Source organism: Vicia villosa, linkage group LG5, assembly GCF_029867415.1.
Source record: "Vicia villosa cultivar HV-30 ecotype Madison, WI linkage group LG5, Vvil1.0, whole genome shotgun sequence".
In the NCBI taxonomy this organism is placed as follows: domain Eukaryota; kingdom Viridiplantae; phylum Streptophyta; class Magnoliopsida; order Fabales; family Fabaceae; genus Vicia; species Vicia villosa.
In genome coordinates this window covers 7,589,880-7,611,928 of record NC_081184.1, presented here as the reverse complement: position 1 = coordinate 7,611,928, position 22,049 = coordinate 7,589,880, and the positions used below count along the sequence as shown (strand labels likewise).

Sequence of the window (22,049 nt, the reverse complement as noted above, 5' to 3'; positions counted from 1 at the left end):
AGGCTGACTCTATTTGGAGAGTGTTTATTTGATGGATTTTTAAATATATATCAAACATTTTTTTATATTTATCAGTAATAAATATTTGTTTATTTTTTCTATCATTATCTATGACATATATTTATCATATATATTTTTAAAAATCTAAGTGATAAATAGTTTTTAAATATTTTATTTAATATATTAATATAAAGGAATGAAGTTTATTTTTGGGAAGAGAAAAAATGAACTAGCATAATTTAAAAAAAGTTATATTTTAATACTTTAATATATATATATATATATATATATATATATTTATATATATATATATATATATATATATATATATATATATATTAAATGATTTTTATATAATAATTATCATAAATATTATTTCAACTAAACTAAAGTTATATTTATTATTTTTTAATTTATAATAAAACATTATTGTATGGTCAAAAGTAACCTTAAAAAATAGTATTGTTGCATTATTTAAGATACAAAGTCAAGGGAGTTTTAGTATTATTGGTTGCAATTTGTTTTCTTAAAAAATTGGAAGTTAGCTGATTCAATTTATTCTTTGTTAAAATATATTATATTCATACCAATATAAAGTTGTTAAAATAATAAAGAATTATTACTATTTTACCCCTTTGTCATATATGTCAATTCTAGTTTATCTCTTGTTTTTTTTCTAAAAACAGCTTTGTTATTTTAAAATACTATCAATTTAGTCCCTAAAGTCTAAATTCCCAAAAAAATCCGTAAACAAATCCACAGAAAACCTGCAAAATTCCGTGCAAATTTTAACTTTGGGGTTAAATTATTAGTATTTATAAATGACAAAGTTTTTTTTCAATTGTTTTTTACAGAGAATAAACCATAAATAACTTATTTGACAAGTGGATAAAATAGTAATAATCCATAAAATAATTATAGACAATTTACAAAAATAAATAAAATATTTTCATCAAACGCATATACTTATTTATATATTATCTATCTAATACTTGAATAGTAATGTAATACCCCGATCCTCCGACATCGGTATTTTTCTTAAATCGGCTAATTGGTTATTGGAATGCATAGATAGAATCATTCTATATTAATCTAAGAGGGACTATTAAGAAAGTAAGTGGATTAGTGAGAATCCAACTGGATGGCAACTAGTAATTTTGGCATGGTTAGAGGGCACATTGGTCATTAAACATCACCTGCATGAGAACTTAAGGAATTGTTTGGTGTTGGACTTTCAAAATCAGAATTTGTGGAGAAAGAAAGAAAGAACAACTTAAGAGCAAGAGAAGAACTCATGAAGCAAGTGCATTTTCGCAACAATGGTGCAGCCCCCACTAAATCAGGTATATCTCTCAACTCGTAACTCCGATCGTAACGATTCTGGTCCCATTGGAAAGCTAACGAATTTCTCTTCGATTTGCACCTATGGTTCGCGTTCATAGCTTATGTTTTGAAGGAGAAAAGTGAGCTTGAAGTTGGGACATGCATGCTGATTGTGTGTTAAGGTGTGGCTGCGGATTTGATGATGAAGAATATGAATTTTTGGGCAAGAAGAGATTACCATGGCAGCAAGAACATGATCTTAACTTCCATTAAATCCAAGGTGAGTCCTTAGATAGTGACTTGGGCAATTTGCATGCAAGGGTTAGATTTGGGGTTAGGGATTGTGAGAAATAATCCATGAATCTATGATGTTAAAACATGCTTATTTGATAATTGCTAGTTGTGTGTGATAGCTACTAGTTGCATATGTTGTTAATGATTGCATGCTGGTGGTTCTGATTATATAAATATGTTAGAAATTCATTGGGACTGTATTAAAGATGCAGGGGATCAACTATAGGACATTTGGAATGGTTTAGAACCCTTAGAAATGCAGAAAATTGATTCTGCTTCAGGGTAATCGGTTACTGGCATTTGGGTAACCGGTTACTCTGTGTAAATTTGCGTTTCTGGGCATTTTTCATGTCAGTAACCGGTTAATGGCTTCTGGGTAACCGGTTACCCTGGGCAAAAGTGCAAAAATCAGCAAACTTTAGAAAGTCGTAACTTTCGGCTCGGGTATCGAAATTGCGCAAACTTTATATCGTTGGAAAGCTAGCGACGTGTACTTTCTAATAGAATTGGTTCCCAAACCAGAATGTTTGATTTAATCATATTTTAACCCCACTTAGTGTGTCTTGTCGAGTGAAATTGTATGTGACTATTTCCCCCGAGAACAGTTCCGTTCCGTATAGGGAACCGAGTGTCTCTTTAGCTGTGTGAGACTTGTTTAACTGGTATTTAAACATGCTAATGTCATTTATGATCATGGATATTTTATTTTTAATATGTGAATCATTCATGATTAGAATGGATTAATCTCATTGCACTTAATTGCTATATTATGTTTAAATACGAATGCCATGTTGTGATGAGATGTGAATATCTTGTTAAGGCCCGTTGTTTTGGCTAAACAATTGGGATTGTGTGATTTGGCGCTTGATATGTGTGTATGCTTGAATCGAAACGGGCCGGGGGCTAGGTTGCGTTACATCCCAGGCTTTGTGACCAATGGGACAGCCCCGATCATGTGATCTTGGGCTCACACCTGAGCTACCGTTGCAGTGTGCTTGTGAGGGTCTTGAGGCATTTCCCACTTGGCGTTAACACACTTGCGTGCTCGGTATGATGGCGTTGTGCGGCCAAGTAGGCCTACGCATAACAGGTAAACCATCTCTAGCGGTGCCATGTAGGCTACATCACTAGGCTTTCGCCCGATGGACCCATGTGTCAAGATGGCGTATTGTACTCGGCGTTAACACATGTGCGTGAAGATGGTTAATGGGACAATGACGCCAATTAGGCTAAGGTCATCTCGCAGCCATTTAGGCTTGTGCGAACCCGTCTAATTATCTTGCGGTGTGCTTGTACAAGTCTCTTGGCAAGAGGCATGGGCGTGATTCATCGAGGGTGTGTTTTTATAACCTAGTCGAGGCATTAACGCGTTTCTGGATTCCCCGTATATGGATGCGGGTTTTGCATACTTGGTTTCTTATATAATTGCATATCTGCATTAATCGTCCAATGGTGGATGATTCCTTGTTTTCTTCGTACTTGTACCGGATGTGAGGATGAACCCCGAATCAGTGGTGGATTCTGTTTTGATGCATGTACCCTGTAGATCCGAGTGGACCCATAGGATAGGAGGACTCACTGAGATTTAGTAATCTCACCCCAATCAACTTATATTTTTTTTCAGGTGCAGTTTAGTAGCGTTTGGTCAGTAGCAGGTTTAGACTGAAGATTTGGAAGTGGTGATGGCTCGGAGACCTCGTTAGATCTCATTTTCCGCTGTGCAGATCCATTGAAGATACATGTTTTGTAATTCTTATTAGAATCTCATGTTGTATTTGATATGGATCATCTTTTATCTTCGGCTTTTGTATGTACTCAATATCAATATTTAACGTTTCATGCATAATATACTAGTCAATTATGTATGGGGTGTTACAGTTGGTATCAGAGCAGGTCGATTCTCGGCCGAGCCATGAGACATCACTAGCAATTCTTTTTCCTCCTCTCAAGTGTGCGTTGCTAGCCTGATTTTACTGATATCTCATTCAGTTGTTGAACTTGATCAACTCATCGACTGAGTGCGAGACAGTAGAATTACGGCAGAGCCGCCACGAGGACTCGTAAGACCTGCAAGGTTGTGAACCTAAGTTGTTGGAGTGAGATGAGTAATGAATTGTTGGATGTTTTAAGTGGGTGATATTGGAGTTGTCAGAATTAAGAGGAGCGTTTGACGCAAAGGAGTAATACCCGAACTACCAAGGTGTGGATGAAGACAGCTAGAACCCCCAAGATTTTGATTGGACGGAGTAAAAATTTCTCTAAGTCTTGGTAATAGCAAGGGAAATCCAAATAGGATTGAGTAGGAGCCTTGTGAGTAAGATTCTCCGAAGGTGTTGAGCTCGGAATTAGTAGGATTCAGTACTGATGATGCTGCCGGTGTTAAGTGTGACTGATGAGCTGATAGGACAAAATAACCTTTGGATGTGCGGACACAGAAGTTAGACCTTTTTTATTGCGTTGGTACGAACAGTAGTGGATGGACAAAGTATTAGATCCTGATCCAACTTGAAGTACCCTAAGAGAGAGTAGTTACCTAGTAGATGTTGGTGGAATGTATGAGTGTGGTAACTTAAGATTGGACGAAGCTTGAATACCTGTTGATAGAAGAGGGCATGCATTTCCGTTCTTATCATTTTATATTTAAGTTCTAGAACTACGCTAGATTGAATATGAAATGATGTAGAAGCGTGAAATGCAGTAACCTAAGTTCTTGTTAGTTGTCGTTCGTCTGACCCTGAGTGAAGCCATAGAACTACGCTTGGCGTTGGGTGTTCAAGCGAGTGAGAACTAAGATCTATCTGGAACGTCAGTAGGACGATCGCAGTTGAGTTGGTTGTTAGGAACCATAGTATTCCTATCTGGACTGAATTATCCTTGGAATCTCATGCATGCGTGGGACGAGTGGGTACGCACACTGCATGGTAATCCGAAGTTGAACTTCAAATCTTCGTGCTTGGCGTTTTGGCTTTCCAAGTAAGTAAACCTTGAATTGTAGCACTCTCAGGTTTTAGCATCCTGAGTAGTGTGATTCGAAGGATTTGAGGAACGACGAGCCTATTGGAAGCCTGTTCAGACACTTGTCGGTTGTGACTTTAGGATACGCGTGGAGATCATTATACGCCACTGAGGTAGGTTACCTAGATACATGGCCTCGGAGTTGGACCACCATGTTGGTACTACCAGACGGGTATAATGCCACAGTATCGCTATCGTGCACAAGATGCGTGAGTAATCCTTTTTCCGACATGTGTGGGACAAAGGTGATCTGAAGCTCAAGGTAGAATTCTGATTTGGCACTCGTGAGACACAGATCCAGACTCTCATAAGGTATGTGGGATGAGGATCCAAGCGTCGCGCTCGATAGTAGAGGAATAACTAGATAGGTGATGATGTGATGGATCAAGACCCAATACTATACTTATGGAGACTCTGAGTGATCGTGATCGCGTGAGTTAGTATCCGATTGTACCTTGGGGATGTTCTCGTTTCATGAAGTGTTAAGTTGGCATTTTTGCATGAGTGTCTAGAGTGGGACTCATGTGCGGTCATGATATCCTTGTCAGCATAGTGAGTGGCTATCATGTACCATTGGCGACCGGTGATGGAATATGTGAATTGTATCTTGGACTAGTTTGATGTGTGACGTATCTGGTAGAGTGTCTGTAGATACTCTGAGTGGAGAAATGTGAGTCTTGGTAAAGCATAGGCTTTTTGGTTTGAGAACTTTTGAGGAGTCTATAAAGGAGACGTTCGAAGTACAAAGTGCAATTTCTTGCATTGTGACTACACTCTGAATGTTAGAAGCACCGCAATGAAGGATGCAGCCTCCGAGGAAGCCAGTTTAGTGTCAGATTCAGAGGTGGAACAGACATTAGATGACTATGTGAATGGAGTGTGGCTATGGGTGGATTGTTATATCAGTAAGTCACACGAGTTATCAGAGGTGATACTACGCTAAGAGAATGAAGGTGTATGGTTGGGTAGAAGTTGTGTAAAACTGCTAGAGTTATCATGAACTGCAGTATGTTTTTGAAGGATTCATTGCACCGGTTGAGCAACAAGATTTGTTGAACTGAAAGACATAACAGTTGTACGCTGTGGAAATCAGTTACAAGGGTGAACCTCTAAGTCAGTGAGTATTTGGGTTTCAATGTCCTGAGGATGAAACGTGTACCTAAGTTGTGGTAGATGAACTATATGGAATGGCAGAGTAAGTAGAAACTTGATTTTGGAGAGTACGCAACTTCAAGGAGTAGTAGTCGATGATGGATGTATATGGAGTTCTGGCACGTGTTGTAATTGGACAACTGTGGAATAGGAATTATTGTGTATTAATGGAAACCAAGTGAATTATGGATATAACGTGACTCAGAGAATTTCAAGGTGTGTGACTTGTTGGAATCAGAGTAGCGCAACGGATCAAGGAAGAATCAGATAAGTCTGAGGTAGGAACGAACGGACTATTTGTAGGATTCTATGTTGGGATGAAAGTATGTTCCTAAGGGAAATTGTCGAAGCGGAGTTTCGTTCGTTCTAGTCTCTCAAGGATCACCATAACTCGAGAGGTGTTGTCAATGGACCAGCTTGGGAATACATTTTTGTGGATGGCATGCGGTTCGATGTTCGTTGGTCATCAGTTTAGCTTGCAAGTCACAAGGGTTGGACTGAGTATCAAACCGTTGAAATGCTGAAGGCTATAGAGGACATTCAGTTGGCGCAAGTTCTTCGTGGTTATGTCTTGTGCACTGTGAGGGTGCATGAAGAGGTGGACAATGGTCGCGGGTTAATCGATGGAGTCCACCTTTGTGGGCAAAGCCTTATGCAAAGTTGTTGGACATCAATGCTATGGTTGTGGAAGGCTACACCATCGTGGATTGCGGTAACGACTGATACATCTTAGACCGAGGTGAGAATCAAGTAAGGAGATTCAGTTGTATAGGTAAAGGTAAATTTGGGACAATCATCCTAAGACTTTGGGAATCGGAAATTAAGACCAAGGAATTTGGCTAACACCTAATGACATTGTATGGACTCGAGTGGAGAATAATTTGAAGTGTTATCGCATAAGTGACGTTGTGGCAATAATCCTCAATGGGAAGTAATTCAAGGAGCTGAGTGAATCAGTAATGTTTGTTGAACGAGGGTGAACACACCAGAGAATGAAACGAAGGATATCCGACATGAGTGGATTATTAGTGCTTTTGAAGTTTCGGAGTTTCAGTGTAGAGCAGTGAAGGTCAAGGACCCTGGAAGGATCTTTCCCCAGTTACGTCAAGACGAAGTATCTGGATAGACGTGTTGCTTGAGAGTCAAGGTTCTAACCCTGCATAGTGGGACGCACGTATTTTGGCAGATTATGTTTCTTCGTATGGAATGAACCTCAGACAGAGTAGTGAGATTACCTAAGGAGGAATACGAGTAACCTTCTTTCCCTTAATTGGATAGGTATGAAGAGTTGGTTTTCGTGGTGAACGGAAGGAATTCGAGGACGAATTCTATTCAAGGGGGGGAGAATGTAATACCCCGATCCTCCGACATCGGTATTTTTCTTAAATCGGCTAATTGGTTATTGGAATGCATAGATAGAATCATTCTATATTAATCTAAGAGGGACTATTAAGAAAGTAAGTGGATTAGTGAGAATCCAACTGGATGGCAACTAGTAATTTTGGCATGGTTAGAGGGCACATTGGTCATTAAACATCACCTGCATGAGAACTTAAGGAATTGTTTGGTGTTGGACTTTCAAAATCAGAATTTGTGGAGAAAGAAAGAAAGAACAACTTAAGAGCAAGAGAAGAACTCATGAAGCAAGTGCATTTTCGCAACAATGGTGCAGCCCCCACTAAATCAGGTATATCTCTCAACTCGTAACTCCGATCGTAACGATTCTGGTCCCATTGGAAAGCTAACGAATTTCTCTTCGATTTGCACCTATGGTTCGCGTTCATAGCTTATGTTTTGAAGGAGAAAAGTGAGCTTGAAGTTGGGACATGCATGCTGATTGTGTGTTAAGGTGTGGCTGCGGATTTGATGATGAAGAATATGAATTTTTGGGCAAGAAGAGATTACCATGGCAGCAAGAACATGATCTTAACTTCCATTAAATCCAAGGTGAGTCCTTAGATAGTGACTTGGGCAATTTGCATGCAAGGGTTAGATTTGGGGTTAGGGATTGTGAGAAATAATCCATGAATCTATGATGTTAAAACATGCTTATTTGATAATTGCTAGTTGTGTGTGATAGCTACTAGTTGCATATGTTGTTAATGATTGCATGCTGGTGGTTCTGATTATATAAATATGTTAGAAATTCATTGGGACTGTATTAAAGATGCAGGGGATCAACTATAGGACATTTGGAATGGTTTAGAACCCTTAGAAATGCAGAAAATTGATTCTGCTTCAGGGTAATCGGTTACTGGCATTTGGGTAACCGGTTACTCTGTGTAAATTTGCGTTTCTGGGCATTTTTCATGTCAGTAACCGGTTAATGGCTTCTGGGTAACCGGTTACCCTGGGCAAAAGTGCAAAAATCAGCAAACTTTAGAAAGTCGTAACTTTCGGCTCGGGTATCGAAATTGCGCAAACTTTATATCGTTGGAAAGCTAGCGACGTGTACTTTCTAATAGAATTGGTTCCCAAACCAGAATGTTTGATTTAATCATATTTTAACCCCACTTAGTGTGTCTTGTCGAGTGAAATTGTATGTGACTATTTCCCCCGAGAACAGTTCCGTTCCGTATAGGGAACCGAGTGTCTCTTTAGCTGTGTGAGACTTGTTTAACTGGTATTTAAACATGCTAATGTCATTTATGATCATGGATATTTTATTTTTAATATGTGAATCATTCATGATTAGAATGGATTAATCTCATTGCACTTAATTGCTATATTATGTTTAAATACGAATGCCATGTTGTGATGAGATGTGAATATCTTGTTAAGGCCCGTTGTTTTGGCTAAACAATTGGGATTGTGTGATTTGGCGCTTGATATGTGTGTATGCTTGAATCGAAACGGGCCGGGGGCTAGGTTGCGTTACATCCCAGGCTTTGTGACCAATGGGACAGCCCCGATCATGTGATCTTGGGCTCACACCTGAGCTACCGTTGCAGTGTGCTTGTGAGGGTCTTGAGGCATTTCCCACTTGGCGTTAACACACTTGCGTGCTCGGTATGATGGCGTTGTGCGGCCAAGTAGGCCTACGCATAACAGGTAAACCATCTCTAGCGGTGCCATGTAGGCTACATCACTAGGCTTTCGCCCGATGGACCCATGTGTCAAGATGGCGTATTGTACTCGGCGTTAACACATGTGCGTGAAGATGGTTAATGGGACAATGACGCCAATTAGGCTAAGGTCATCTCGCAGCCATTTAGGCTTGTGCGAACCCGTCTAATTATCTTGCGGTGTGCTTGTACAAGTCTCTTGGCAAGAGGCATGGGCGTGATTCATCGAGGGTGTGTTTTTATAACCTAGTCGAGGCATTAACGCGTTTCTGGATTCCCCGTATATGGATGCGGGTTTTGCATACTTGGTTTCTTATATAATTGCATATCTGCATTAATCGTCCAATGGTGGATGATTCCTTGTTTTCTTCGTACTTGTACCGGATGTGAGGATGAACCCCGAATCAGTGGTGGATTCTGTTTTGATGCATGTACCCTGTAGATCCGAGTGGACCCATAGGATAGGAGGACTCACTGAGATTTAGTAATCTCACCCCAATCAACTTATATTTTTTTTCAGGTGCAGTTTAGTAGCGTTTGGTCAGTAGCAGGTTTAGACTGAAGATTTGGAAGTGGTGATGGCTCGGAGACCTCGTTAGATCTCATTTTCCGCTGTGCAGATCCATTGAAGATACATGTTTTGTAATTCTTATTAGAATCTCATGTTGTATTTGATATGGATCATCTTTTATCTTCGGCTTTTGTATGTACTCAATATCAATATTTAACGTTTCATGCATAATATACTAGTCAATTATGTATGGGGTGTTACAAGTAAAAAATAAATAAATCATATATACATAGTATAAATATTTGAAAAGACAAAAATAAAAAAAATTCCAAAAAAATAATAAACTAATTTATGAAAATATATTTTTTAAAGATAAAGATTTATTTTAATTTTAAATTATATTATATGTCCATATCCTTTATACCTACCTTTTTTATTGATATAGGTTGTAGCTATAACTTGAAAAGAAAAAATAAATAAAAAGTGATTAATAAAAGTGAATATATATATATATATATATATATATATATATATATATATATATATATATATATATATATATATATATATATATATATATATATATATATTTCAATAAAGTTGAAAAAACGCAAAATTAACATATATAAACTTTATAGTTATCACATTTATAAACATTGTATTATCTTTTCAAATGTTAGGTGCAAAGTATATCATTAATAAATAACAATGTTATATATATATATATATATATATATATATATATATATATATATATATATATATATATATATATATACTTACTTTGTTATTATATTTTTTATTTATTTTTTTCATTTGAATTAATAGGTACAAAGTATATCAATATATAAATAAAAGTGGTAAGTTCAAAGTTTATCAATATGAAAATAAAAATGATAGGTACAAATGATATGGATATATGATATAGTCTAAATTGAAATTTAATTTAATTTATTTATATTTTAGGTACAAAGTATATCAATATTTAATTGGTTTAAAGAAATTTTTAGGTACAAAGTATATCTATTTGAAAATAAAATAATTTTAGAAAATAAAATCATTTGTACCTATCACTCTTATTTAAATATTGATAAACTTTGACCCTATCACTTTTATTTCTATGAAGGTGTGTTTTAGCAAGCTTTAACTAAAAAATAGTTAAATGCACTCTAAGGTGCGTGTTACTAAAATAAACCTACAAAAAATCAAGTGCGCCTACGTTAGCAAACTCGATATATATATTCTTTGTATCTACTAGTTTTAATTATTTATTAATCTATAATATAAGAAAAGTTATTGTTCTAAAAATCACAAAAATACCCTTTTGTCATAGTCTAAATATATAGATATTTTTTGTTGATTTTTTTCCAACTCACTTTTTACTTTTCACTTTTTCAATTTTCACTTTTCAATTTTCACTTTTTCACTTTTTAGACTTTTCACTTTTTTATTATTTTATTATTATTATTTCTAAAAAATTATTAATTAAAATACAAAAATGTTTGTCACTTATCGTTAACTTTAATTTATATGATTCAAAATATTATTATATTAATATATTCATTAATGAAGTTTATACAATTAATATAATGTTTGCACAATTAAATATTAAAAAAATTATTTTTTATTGATGTCGTTTCACAAATATATGTTATCAATGTATATAGAAGAAATATATATATATATATATATATATATCTACGAGAAAAAAGTGTATTACTTATTAAATTGTAATACACTACTATTATTTATAGTTAAATTCTATTAGTATCAAATTCTATTGATTCAAAATTTTTTTAAATAATACCTAAACAAAAATAATATTTCATTACGGGAAAAAATTCTATTATTGAACTAAAAAAATTTATATACGAAAATCGTATTTATGATCCAAAAAAATTATTCAAAAAAGGTATACTGGAAAAAAAACTATTAATAAACTAAATATAAATATTATTTGTATATTGAAAAAATCTATTAATAAACTAAATATTTTTATATATAAAAAATTGTATTTATGATCCAAAAAAATTTTATTCAAAAAACGCATACGGGAAAAAAACTCTTATTGATCATAATATTTTTATGTACGAAAATTTACAATTGATTCATATATTTTTGTAAATGATACCTAAACATAAATAATATTTGTATATTGAGAATAATCTATTAATGATCTAAATATTTTTATATATGAAAAATGTTATTTGTGATGCAAAAAATTTATAATTCAAAAATGGTATAAGGGAAAAAAACTATTATTAATTTAAATATTTTTCTATACAGAAATTTACTATTGATCCAGATATTTTTCCAAATGATATCTAAACATAAATAATATTTGTATGCGGGAAATTTTTTATTACTGATCTAAATATTTTTATATACGAAATAATATTGATATATATACACCTGCCACTTTTATTTGTTTAATTATTGATATACTTTGTACGTAACACTTGAAAAGAAATGGAAATAAATACATAGTGATAAGTAATATATATATATATATATATATATATATATATATATATATATATATATATATATATATATATATATATTCTACACCATAACATATTATCTGTCGTGTTTTACTATTGTTTGCTCTTTTTCATGTTGTCTTCCCCCCTCTAAATTTTTAGAACGCCTTATTCTTTAATAACATATAATTTCACTCTTATCTTATGAAGTTAGAAGAATCATTGGAAGTCAAAAGAAAAGTTCTCGATTATATACCTAATGATATTTCTTTTGACATTTTATTGAAATTGCCAGTGAAATCATTGAAGCGATTTACATGTGTATGTCATTTCTGGGCATATTTATTTAAAAATCCTCTATTCATGAAAATGTACTGCACACATTTTTTCTTATCTAAATACGAATATCATCATAATTTTCGTCTCCTCTTAAAGCAGAGAGAATATTGGTATGAAGATATTAGTGATATATTTTTACTTTCTGGTAAAAATTTTGAGAATAAAGTCAAGTTAGATTGGCCACCTCCGTTTCAGATGTATCGAGAAGATACATTTATTCTTGGTTCTGCTGTTAATGGCATAATTTGTATTTATCAAGGAAGTGGATTTGGAAACACCAGTAGGATTAACCAGGAGGTAGTACTGTGGAACCCATCTACGAGAGAATTTAAGGTCATTCCCAGTGGCTCTTTTGAACGTACGATTTTAAAAGCATATCCTCCTGGATCTGTTTTTGAAGATCTACCTATAATCCCTACCATTAGTAATATTCATGGTTTTGGTTATGACCTTGTTACTAATGACTATAAGTTGATTCGATATTTTTGTATCGTTGATTATTACAATAGTACAGATCCAAATGAAAATACATTATGGCAAATTTATAGCCTCAAAAGTAATTCTTGGAGGGATCTTAAAATTAAAATGCCAAATTACTCATGGAATAACAAGCTGACAGATCATATTGGTGATGCAATATACTTTCGTGGAATGTGTCATTGGTGGGGCTGTGAAGATTATTTTGGAGAAGTGATGTTGGTATCATTTAACTTGGCTGAAGAAGTCGTTATTACAACACCCACCAAACCTATTTCTTGTGGATTTTCTAAATACATGGTGGTGTTAAATGATTCAATTGCTATGATCGAGGATGAAAATATATTTTATTTTTCAATATTAATTTTAGGTGAGATTGGTGTCGCAGAATCATGGACGAGACTTTTTAGAATTGGACCCCTATCCGATGTTAATAAACCTATTGGGGTTGGCAAGAATGGTGATATATTCTTAAATAGATATTCCGAAATAGAAAATTTTAATTTAGATACAGAGATGATTGAAGAGATTGGTTTTAGTGGAGAGTTCAACCAAAGTCAAATAATTATTTATAATGATAGTCTACTTCCTATAGGAGGAATACATAGTTAAATGTTTTTTTAGCTAAAATTTCTATTTAATGAACATTGAATAGTATAACATTGATTAGATGTGTGAGTGAGGAGTTATCATGTGCGAATTTCTAGTTATTCTTATATTTAGTTCTTTTTCCTTAATTTTTTTGTTTCCCGTTTTCTTTGTTTTTTTCTCTATTGAAGATACTTTAGTGAACTACATTTTTTATTTTATCTTTTTGTTTAATATTTTAATACAATGATACAAAGACTCTTATTTCGACATAAATATTAATTAAAATAATAATAGATTGAATTTAATTACATATATTAGTATAAAATGGATGTATAATATATTTTATAAGTGATAAAAAGATTTGAAGATAGCTATTAATTCTCAACTATTATAAATTGTAAAAAAAAGTTTATTGCTATTTTATTCCTTTGTCATATACGCCAATTTTAATTTATCCCTTGTAAATATTTTTTTTGAAAAACAACCTTGCCATTTCAAAATACTAACAAGTTAGTGTTTAAAGTCAAAATTCATAGGAAAACTCGAAAGAAAATTCACAGAAAAGCTGCATATTGTTTTGTGAATTTTGACTTTAGTGGTTAAATTATTAGTATTTTGAAATGACAAAGTTGTTTTTCAATTGTTTTTTTACAGAGAATAAACCATAAATAACTTATTTGACAAGGGGATAAAATAGTTATAATCCATAAAATAATTATAGACAATTTACAAAAATAAATAAAATATTTTCATCAAACGCATATATTTATTTTTATATTATCTATCTAATTCTTGAATAGTTAAAAATAAATAAATCATTTATACATAGTATAAATATTTGAAAAGACAAAAATAAAAAAAATTCCCAAAAAATAATAAACTAATTTATGAAAATATATTTTTTTAATGATAAAGATTTATTTTAATTTCAAATTATATTATATATCCATATCCTTTATACCTACCTTTTTTTTTGATATGGGTTGTACCTATAACTTGAAAAGAAAAACCAAATAAAAAGGGATTATATATATATATATATATATATATATATATATATATATATATATATATATATATATATATATATATATATATATATATATATGTATATATATATATATTAGATGAAAAGTGAACTTTGTTCTAATGACTTTTAAATGTTAGGTAAAAAAAATTATTTATTTATTTTTCTTCATTTTAAGTGATGACTGCAAAGTATATCAATATATATTTGTTTTCTAAAATTATTTTATTTTCGAATAGATATACTTTGTACCTAAAAATTAGTTAAAAAATTTAGAAAATAAAATTTTAAAATCATTTTAGACTTATATATCCATATCATTTGTACCTATCACTCTTATTTAAATATTGATAAACTTTGACCCCTATCACTTTTATTTTTATGAAGGTGTGTTTTAACAAGCTTTAACTAAAAAATAGTTAAATGCACTCTAAGGTGCGTGTTACTAAAATAAATCTACAAAAAATCAAATGCGCCTACGTTAACAAACTCGATATATATATATATATATATATATATATATATATATATATATATATATATATATATATATATATATATATATATATATATATATATATATACCAGTTTTAATTATTTATTAATCTATAATATAAGAAAAGTTGTTGTTCTAAAAATTACAAAAATACCCTTTTGTCATCTTAGTCTAAATATATAGATATTCTTTTGTTGATTTTTTTCCAATTCACTTTTTAGTTTTCACTTTTTCAATTTTCACCTTTTCACTTTTTAGGCTTTTCACTTTTTTATTATTTTATTATTATTATTATTTCTAATAAATTATTAATTAAAATATAAAAATGTTTGTCACTTATCATTAACTTTAATTTACATGATTCAAAATATTATTGTATTAATATATTCATTAATGAAGTTTATACAATTAAAATAATGTTTGCACAATTAAATATTAAAAAAATTATTTGTTATTGATGTCGTTTCACAAATATATGTTATCAATGTGTAATATCCCACATTGTGTAAGCATGATTATTTATATGCATTATAAGTGACTAAGATGGTGAGTGGATTAGTTAGAATCAAACGGAATTGGTTGAAGATTAATCAAGTGGCAAGCTTGTAATATTAGCCTAGTTAAGGGGCACTTTAGACATTAAATAATGTTGCATGGGCCTAAGACTTGATAGGTAGATGGCTTATGATTCCAAGTCACAATTTTGGAAGAATGCAAGAGGAAGAGAAGGGAAAATATTCAAGTTTCTTATGTCAAGTTTCATTTTCGCAACCTTTTGGCAGCCCTCACTAAATTGATCATAACTCTCTGCTCACAACTCCGATTGAGGTAATTCTCGAAGTTTTGGAAAGCTAACAAAATTACCTTCGATTTGGTATACTAATTCGCGTTCATGGGTTTTGTTTTGAGGGAGATAGGCAGGTTTGAAGTGGAGTGATTCATGCTGAGTTTGTGTGTAAATGGAGCTACGAATTTGATGATGAAGAAGGTGAACATTTGGGAAAGAGGAGAGTTCAAAGGCTGCATTAACATCATCCTAACCTTTCTAAATCCAAGGTGAGTTCCATTAGATAGGACTTGGGTAGGAATGGGGATTAATTACATGTTGAATGGGTTCGTGAGACATGCTTGAATGTGTCAGTGTTTGGATGATTGTTGTTGCATGCTTGATCAATTAGTACATAATGCATTCTTTTGCTATAAATCTTTGCATGTTGGTGGTTCTGAATATGTACCTGCTATAAATTCGTTTGGGATTATGTTAGTGATGCAGGGAATCAATTTAGAGCAACTGGGACTGGTTTAGAACCCTTAAAAATGCAGAAAATTGATTCTGCTTCAGGGTAATCGGTTACTGGCATTTGGGTAACCGGTTACTCTGTGTAAATTTGTGTTTCTGGCCATTCTTCATGCCAGTAACCGGTTACTGGCTTCTGGGTAACCGGTTACCCTGGGCGCAGAGGGAAAAATCAGCAAACTTTAGAAATTCATAACTTTGGCCTCGGGTATTGGAATTGCGCAAAGTTTATATCGTTGGAAAGCTAGCGACGTGTACTTTCTAATAAAATTGGTCTCCAAACCAGAATGTTTGATTTAATCATACTTGAACCCCACTTAGTGTTTATTGTCGAGTGAAATTGTATGTGACTATTTCCCCTGAGACAGTTCCGTTCCGTATAGGGAACCGAGTGTCTTCTTAGTCATGTGAGACTAGTTTAATTGGTATTTAAACATGCTAATGTTGCATATGATCATGAATATGCTAATTTTAATATGTGAATCATGCATGATTAGAATTAATTAATCTCATTGCACTTAATTTCTATATTATGTTTAAATACGAATGTCATGTTGTGAGGAGATGTGAATATCTTGTTAATGCCCGTTGTTTCGGTTAAACAATTGGGATTGTGTCCTTGTGTGATTTGGCGCTTGATATGTGTGTATGCTTGAATCGAAACGGGTCGGGGGCTAGGTTGCGTTATGTCCCGGGCTTTGTGATCAATGGGACAACCCCGATCGTGTGATTCTGGGCTCACACCTGAGCTACCGTTGCAGTGTGCTTGTGAGGATCTTGAGGAATTTCCCACTTGGCGTTAACACACTTGTGTGCTCGGTATGGTGACGTTATGCGGCCAAGTAGGCCTACGCATAACAGGTAAACCATCTCTAGTGGTGCCATGTAGGCTACATCACTAGGCTTTCGCCCGATGGACCCATGTGTCAAGATGACGTATTATACTCAGCGATAACACACGTGCGTGAAGATGGTTAATGGGACAATGACGCCAATTAGGCTAAGGTCATCTCGCGTCCATTTAGACTTGTGTGAACCCGTCTAATCATCTTGCGGTATGCTTGTACAAGTCTCTTGACAATTGGCATGGGCGTGATTCATCGAGGGTGTGTTTTATAACCTAGTCGAGGCATTAACGTGTTTCTGGATTCCCCGTATATGGATGCGGGTTTTGCATACTTGTTTGCATTAATTGAGGACAACTTCCGAGAGCAGAAAGGCAGGTAAAGCCGGAAGACCTGACCTCGAGGGTCGCGCCCGACAAGAGGCAGGCAGGTAAACCCGAAAGACATTTTCTGGAGGAAACTGGTACTCATGATTGTTTGTTGATCCTATTGGTTAGTCAAGGGACTTCCAATATGGATTGTATCCTTGTTGTGTGTTTGCAGCTAGTCGTAAGGATAACCCCGAATCAATGGTGGATTCGGTTTGTTAATGCATGTACCCTGTAGAACCGAGTGACTTCGTAAGATAGGGGAACTCACTGAGATTTAGTAATCTCACCCAAATCAACTTGTATTTTTTTCAGGTGCGGTTTAGTAGCGTTTGGTCAGTAGCAGGTTTGGACTGAAGACTTAGAAGTGGTGATGGCTCGGAGACCTCTTCAGATCTCATCTTCTACTGTGCAGATCCATTGAAGACACATGTTTCGTTATTCATAGTAGAATTTCATGTTGTACTCAATAGGGATCTTTCTATAACTATAGCTTTTGTATGTACTAAATCTAAATTTTTAACGTTTCATGCATAATATACTAGTCAGTTATGTATGGGGTGTTACACAATGTATATAGAAGAAACATATATATCTACGGGAAAAAAATGTATTACTTATTCAATTGTAATACACTTGTAATATCCCGATCCTTCGACACCGATAATTATCATTTAAATGAGTAAATGGTAGTTAGAGAGAGAGCATTGGTCTTATTCTCTATTAATCTAAAGAATGATTAATAACAAGAATTAGTGGAGTAGTTAGAATCACATGTGTTTTGTTGGGATGCAACCATATGGCATGATGGTAATTAACACTAAGTTGAAGGGCATAATGGACATAAGACTTTGTTGCATGGCCCTTAAGACATGTTTGGTGGAATAAATTCATGTCTTGAGGAATAATCATTTATTGGAAGGGCTTAAGAGCAAGAGAGAAAGAATAACAACTTATGTTCATCTTCATCAATTGCATTTTCACATTCTAAGAACAACCTCCACTAAATCAGGTATATCTCTCAACTCGTAACTCCGATCGTAACGATTCTGGTCCCATTAAAAGCTAACGAATTTATCTTCGATTTGAACCTATGGTTTGCGTTCATAGCTTATGTTTTGAAGGAGAAAACCGATCTTGAAGTTGGGACATGCATGCTGATTGTGTGTTAAAGAGTGGATACGGGTTTGATGAATTTGGAGTTGGAATTTTGGTCAAGTTAGGAGCTCAATTGCAGCATGTTCATCATCCAAAGCTCCATTGATCCAAGGTGAGTCCTTAGTTAGAGAATTGGGGGAAATTTGTGGGAAATTGCATGTTGGGGTTTTGGGTGTGAGTGATAAATCCCTGAAATCAATAGTGATGAAAATGATTAATTGCTATTTGGTGAATTCTATGTAATGCATGCTTGATTTAATACTTAGATTATGTTCATGAGGGTAATGTGTACCTTGGATCATGGTTGTATGTTAGAGTTCGTTTAGAATTAGATTGGGATGCTTGGGAGTGGTTAGAAGCAATTGGGACTGGTTTGGAACCCTCAAAATGTAGAAAATTCGTTTATGACACAGTGTAATCGGATACGGGGTTTTGTGTAACCGGTTACACTGCTGAAAATACATTTCTGGGCTATTTTTCGTGCCCGTAACCGGTTACGGATTTGGCGTAACCCGTTACGCTGGGTTAAAAGGGAAAAATCAGCAAACTTCGGAAATTCGTAACTTTCGGCTCGAGTATCGGAATTGTGCAAACTTTATATCGTTGGAAAGCTAGCGACGTGTACTTTCCAATAAAATTGGTCTCCAAACCAGAATGTTTGATTTAATCATACTTGAACCCCACTTAGTGTTTATTGTCGAGTGTCTCTTTAGCCGTGTGAGACTTGTTTAATTGGTATTTAAACATGCTAATGTCATATATGATCATGGATGTGGTAATTTTAATATATGAATTATGCACGATTAGTGTGAATTAATTTAATTGCACTTATTTGCTACATTATGTTTAAATGTGAATGCCATATTGTGATGAGACATGAATATATTGTTGATGCCCGTTGTTTCGGTTAAACAATTGGGATTTTAGTGCTTGTGTGATTGGCGATTGATGCGTGTGTATGCTTGAATCGAAGCGGGCCGGGGGCTAGGTTGCGTTACATCCCGGGCTTTGTGACCAATGGGACAGCCCCGATCATGTGATCTTGGGCTCACACCTAAGCTACCGTTGTAGTGTGCTTGTGAGGGTCTTGAGGCATTTCCCACTTGGCATTAACACATTTGCGTGCTCGGTATGGTGGCGTTATGCGGCTAAGTAGGCCTACGCATAACAGGTAAACCATCTCTAGTGGTGCCATGTAGGCTACATCACTAGGCTTTCGCCCGATGGACCCATGTGTCAAGATGGCGTATTTGTACTCGGCGTTAACACATGTGCGTGAAGATGGTTAATGGGACAATGATGCCAATTAGGCTAAGGTCATCTCGCGGCCATTTAGGCTTGTGCGAACCCGTCTAATCATCTTGTGGTGTGCTTGTACAAGTCTCTTGACAATAGGCATGGGCGTGATTCATCGAGGGTGTGTTTTTATAACCTAGTCGAGGCATTAACGCGCTTTTGGATTCCCCGTACACGGGTATGGGTTTTGGCATACGTGTTTGTATACTTGTGATATGATGAGTCCTATGATGGACGATTCCTTGTTTTCTCCGTACTTGTACCGGATGTGAGGATAAACCCCGAATCAGTGGTGAATTCGGTTTTGATGCATGTACCCTGTAGATCCGAGTGGACCCATAGGATAGGAGGACTCACTGAGATTTAGTAATCTCACCCCAATCAACTTATATTTTTTTTCAGGTGCAGTTTAGTAGTGTTTGGTCAGTACCAGGTTTGGACTGAAGACATGGAAATGGTGATGGCTCGAAGACCTCGTCAGATCTCATTTTCCGCTGTGCAGATCCATTGAAGACACGTGTTTTGTAATTCTTATTAGAATTTCATGTTGTATTTTATATGGATCATTTTGTATCTGGGCTTTTGTATGTACTCAAATATCAATTTTTAACGTTTCATGCATAATATACTAGTCAATTATGTATGGGGTGTTACAGTTGGTATCAGAGCAGGTCGATTCTCGGCCGAGCCATGAGACATCACTAGTAATTCCTTTCCTTCTCACATGTGTGCGTTGCTAGCCTGATTTTACTTATATCTCATTGAGTCGTTGAACTTGATCAACTCATCGACTGAGTGAGTGAGAGTAGAATTACGGCAGAGCCGCTACGAGGACTCGTAAGACCTGCAAGGTTGTGAACCTAAGTTGTTGGAGTGGGATGAGTAATGAATTGTTGGACGTTTTAAGTGGATGATATTGGAATCGTCAAGCTTCAGGAGAGCGGTTGACGTGAAGTAGTGATACCCGAATTGTCAAGGTGTGGATCGAGACAACTAGAACCCCCAGGATTTTGGCTGAACGAAGTGGAGCTTTCTCTAAGTCATGGTAATAGCAAGGAAAATCCAGTAAGGATTGAGATAGGGCCTTGTAAGTGAGATTCTCCGAAGGTGTTGAGCTGGGATTTATTAGGATTCAGTACTGATGATGCTGCCGGTGTTAAGTGCGACTGATGAGCTGATAGGACAGGATAACCTTTGGAAGTGCGGACACAGAAGTCAGACCTTTCTGATTGCGTTGGTACGTACAATAATTGGATGGGTGAAGTATTAGATCCTGATTTAACTTGAAGTACCCTAAGCGAGAGTAGTTTCCTAGTAAGGGTTGGTGGAATGTAAGAGCGTGGTAGCTTACGATTGGGCACAGTTTGGATATCCGGTCGATAGAAGAGGATATGTATTTCTATTCTTATCATTTTATATTTAAGTTCTAGAACTACGCTAGATAGAATATGAAATGATGTAGAAGCGTGAAATGCAGTAACCTATGTTCTTGTTAGTTGTTATTTGTCTGACCCCGAGTGAAGCCATAGAACTACGCTTGGCGCTGGGCGTTCAGGTGGGTAAGAACTAAGATCTATCTGGAATGTCAGCAGGATGATCGCAGTTGCGTCAGATGTTAGGAACTATAGTATTCCTATCTGAACTGAATTATCCTTGGAATCTCATGCATGTGTGGGACTAGTGGTTACGCACACTGCATGGTGATCCGAAGTTGAACTTCATATCTCCGTGCTTGCCGTTTTGGTTTTCCGAGTAAGTAAATCATGGTGTGTAGCACTCTCAGGTTTTAGCATCCTGAGGAGTGTGATTCGAAGGACTTGAGGAACGATGGACCTATTGGAGGTTTGTTCGGACACTTGTCGGTTGTGACTTTAGGATACACGTGGAAATTGTTATACGCCACGGAGGTAGATTACCTGGATACATGGCCTCGGAGTTGGACCACCATGTTGGTACTACCAGACGGTTATAATGCCACAGTATCGCTACCGTGCACAAGATGCGTGAGTCATCCTCCTTCTGACATGTGTGGGACAAAGGTGGTCCGAAGATCAAGGTATAATTCTGATGTGATACTCATGAGACGCAGATCCAGACTCTCATAAGGAATGTGGGATGAAGATCCATATGTCACGCTCGATAGTAGAGGAATAACTAGGCAGACGATGGTGAAATGGATCAAGATCCAATACTATTCTTATGGAGACTCTGAGTGATCGTGATCGCGTGAGTTAGTATCAGATTGTACCTCGGGGACGTTCTCGTTTCATGAAGTGTTAAGTTGGAAATTTCTGCATGAGTGTCTAGAGTGG

General features: G+C 35.1%; 1 protein-coding gene across 1 annotated transcript; it reads left to right on the top strand.

Annotated features, from left to right (window-relative positions):
• Positions 1 to 12,047: 12,047 nt before the first annotated feature.
• Positions 12,048 to 13,323, top strand: LOC131604123 (F-box/kelch-repeat protein At3g06240-like). The gene has a single exon (XM_058876611.1). The coding sequence runs from the start codon at positions 12,048 to 12,050 to the stop codon at positions 13,269 to 13,271; it is 1,224 nt and encodes a 407-aa protein (XP_058732594.1). The 3' UTR covers positions 13,272 to 13,323.
• The last annotated feature ends 8,726 nt before the right edge of the window (positions 13,324 to 22,049 follow it).

Coding starts and splice junctions, on each gene's coding strand:
- LOC131604123 (XM_058876611.1), top strand. CDS start 12,048: ATGAAGTTAGAAGAATCATTGGAAGTCAAAAGAAAAGTTCTCGATTAT.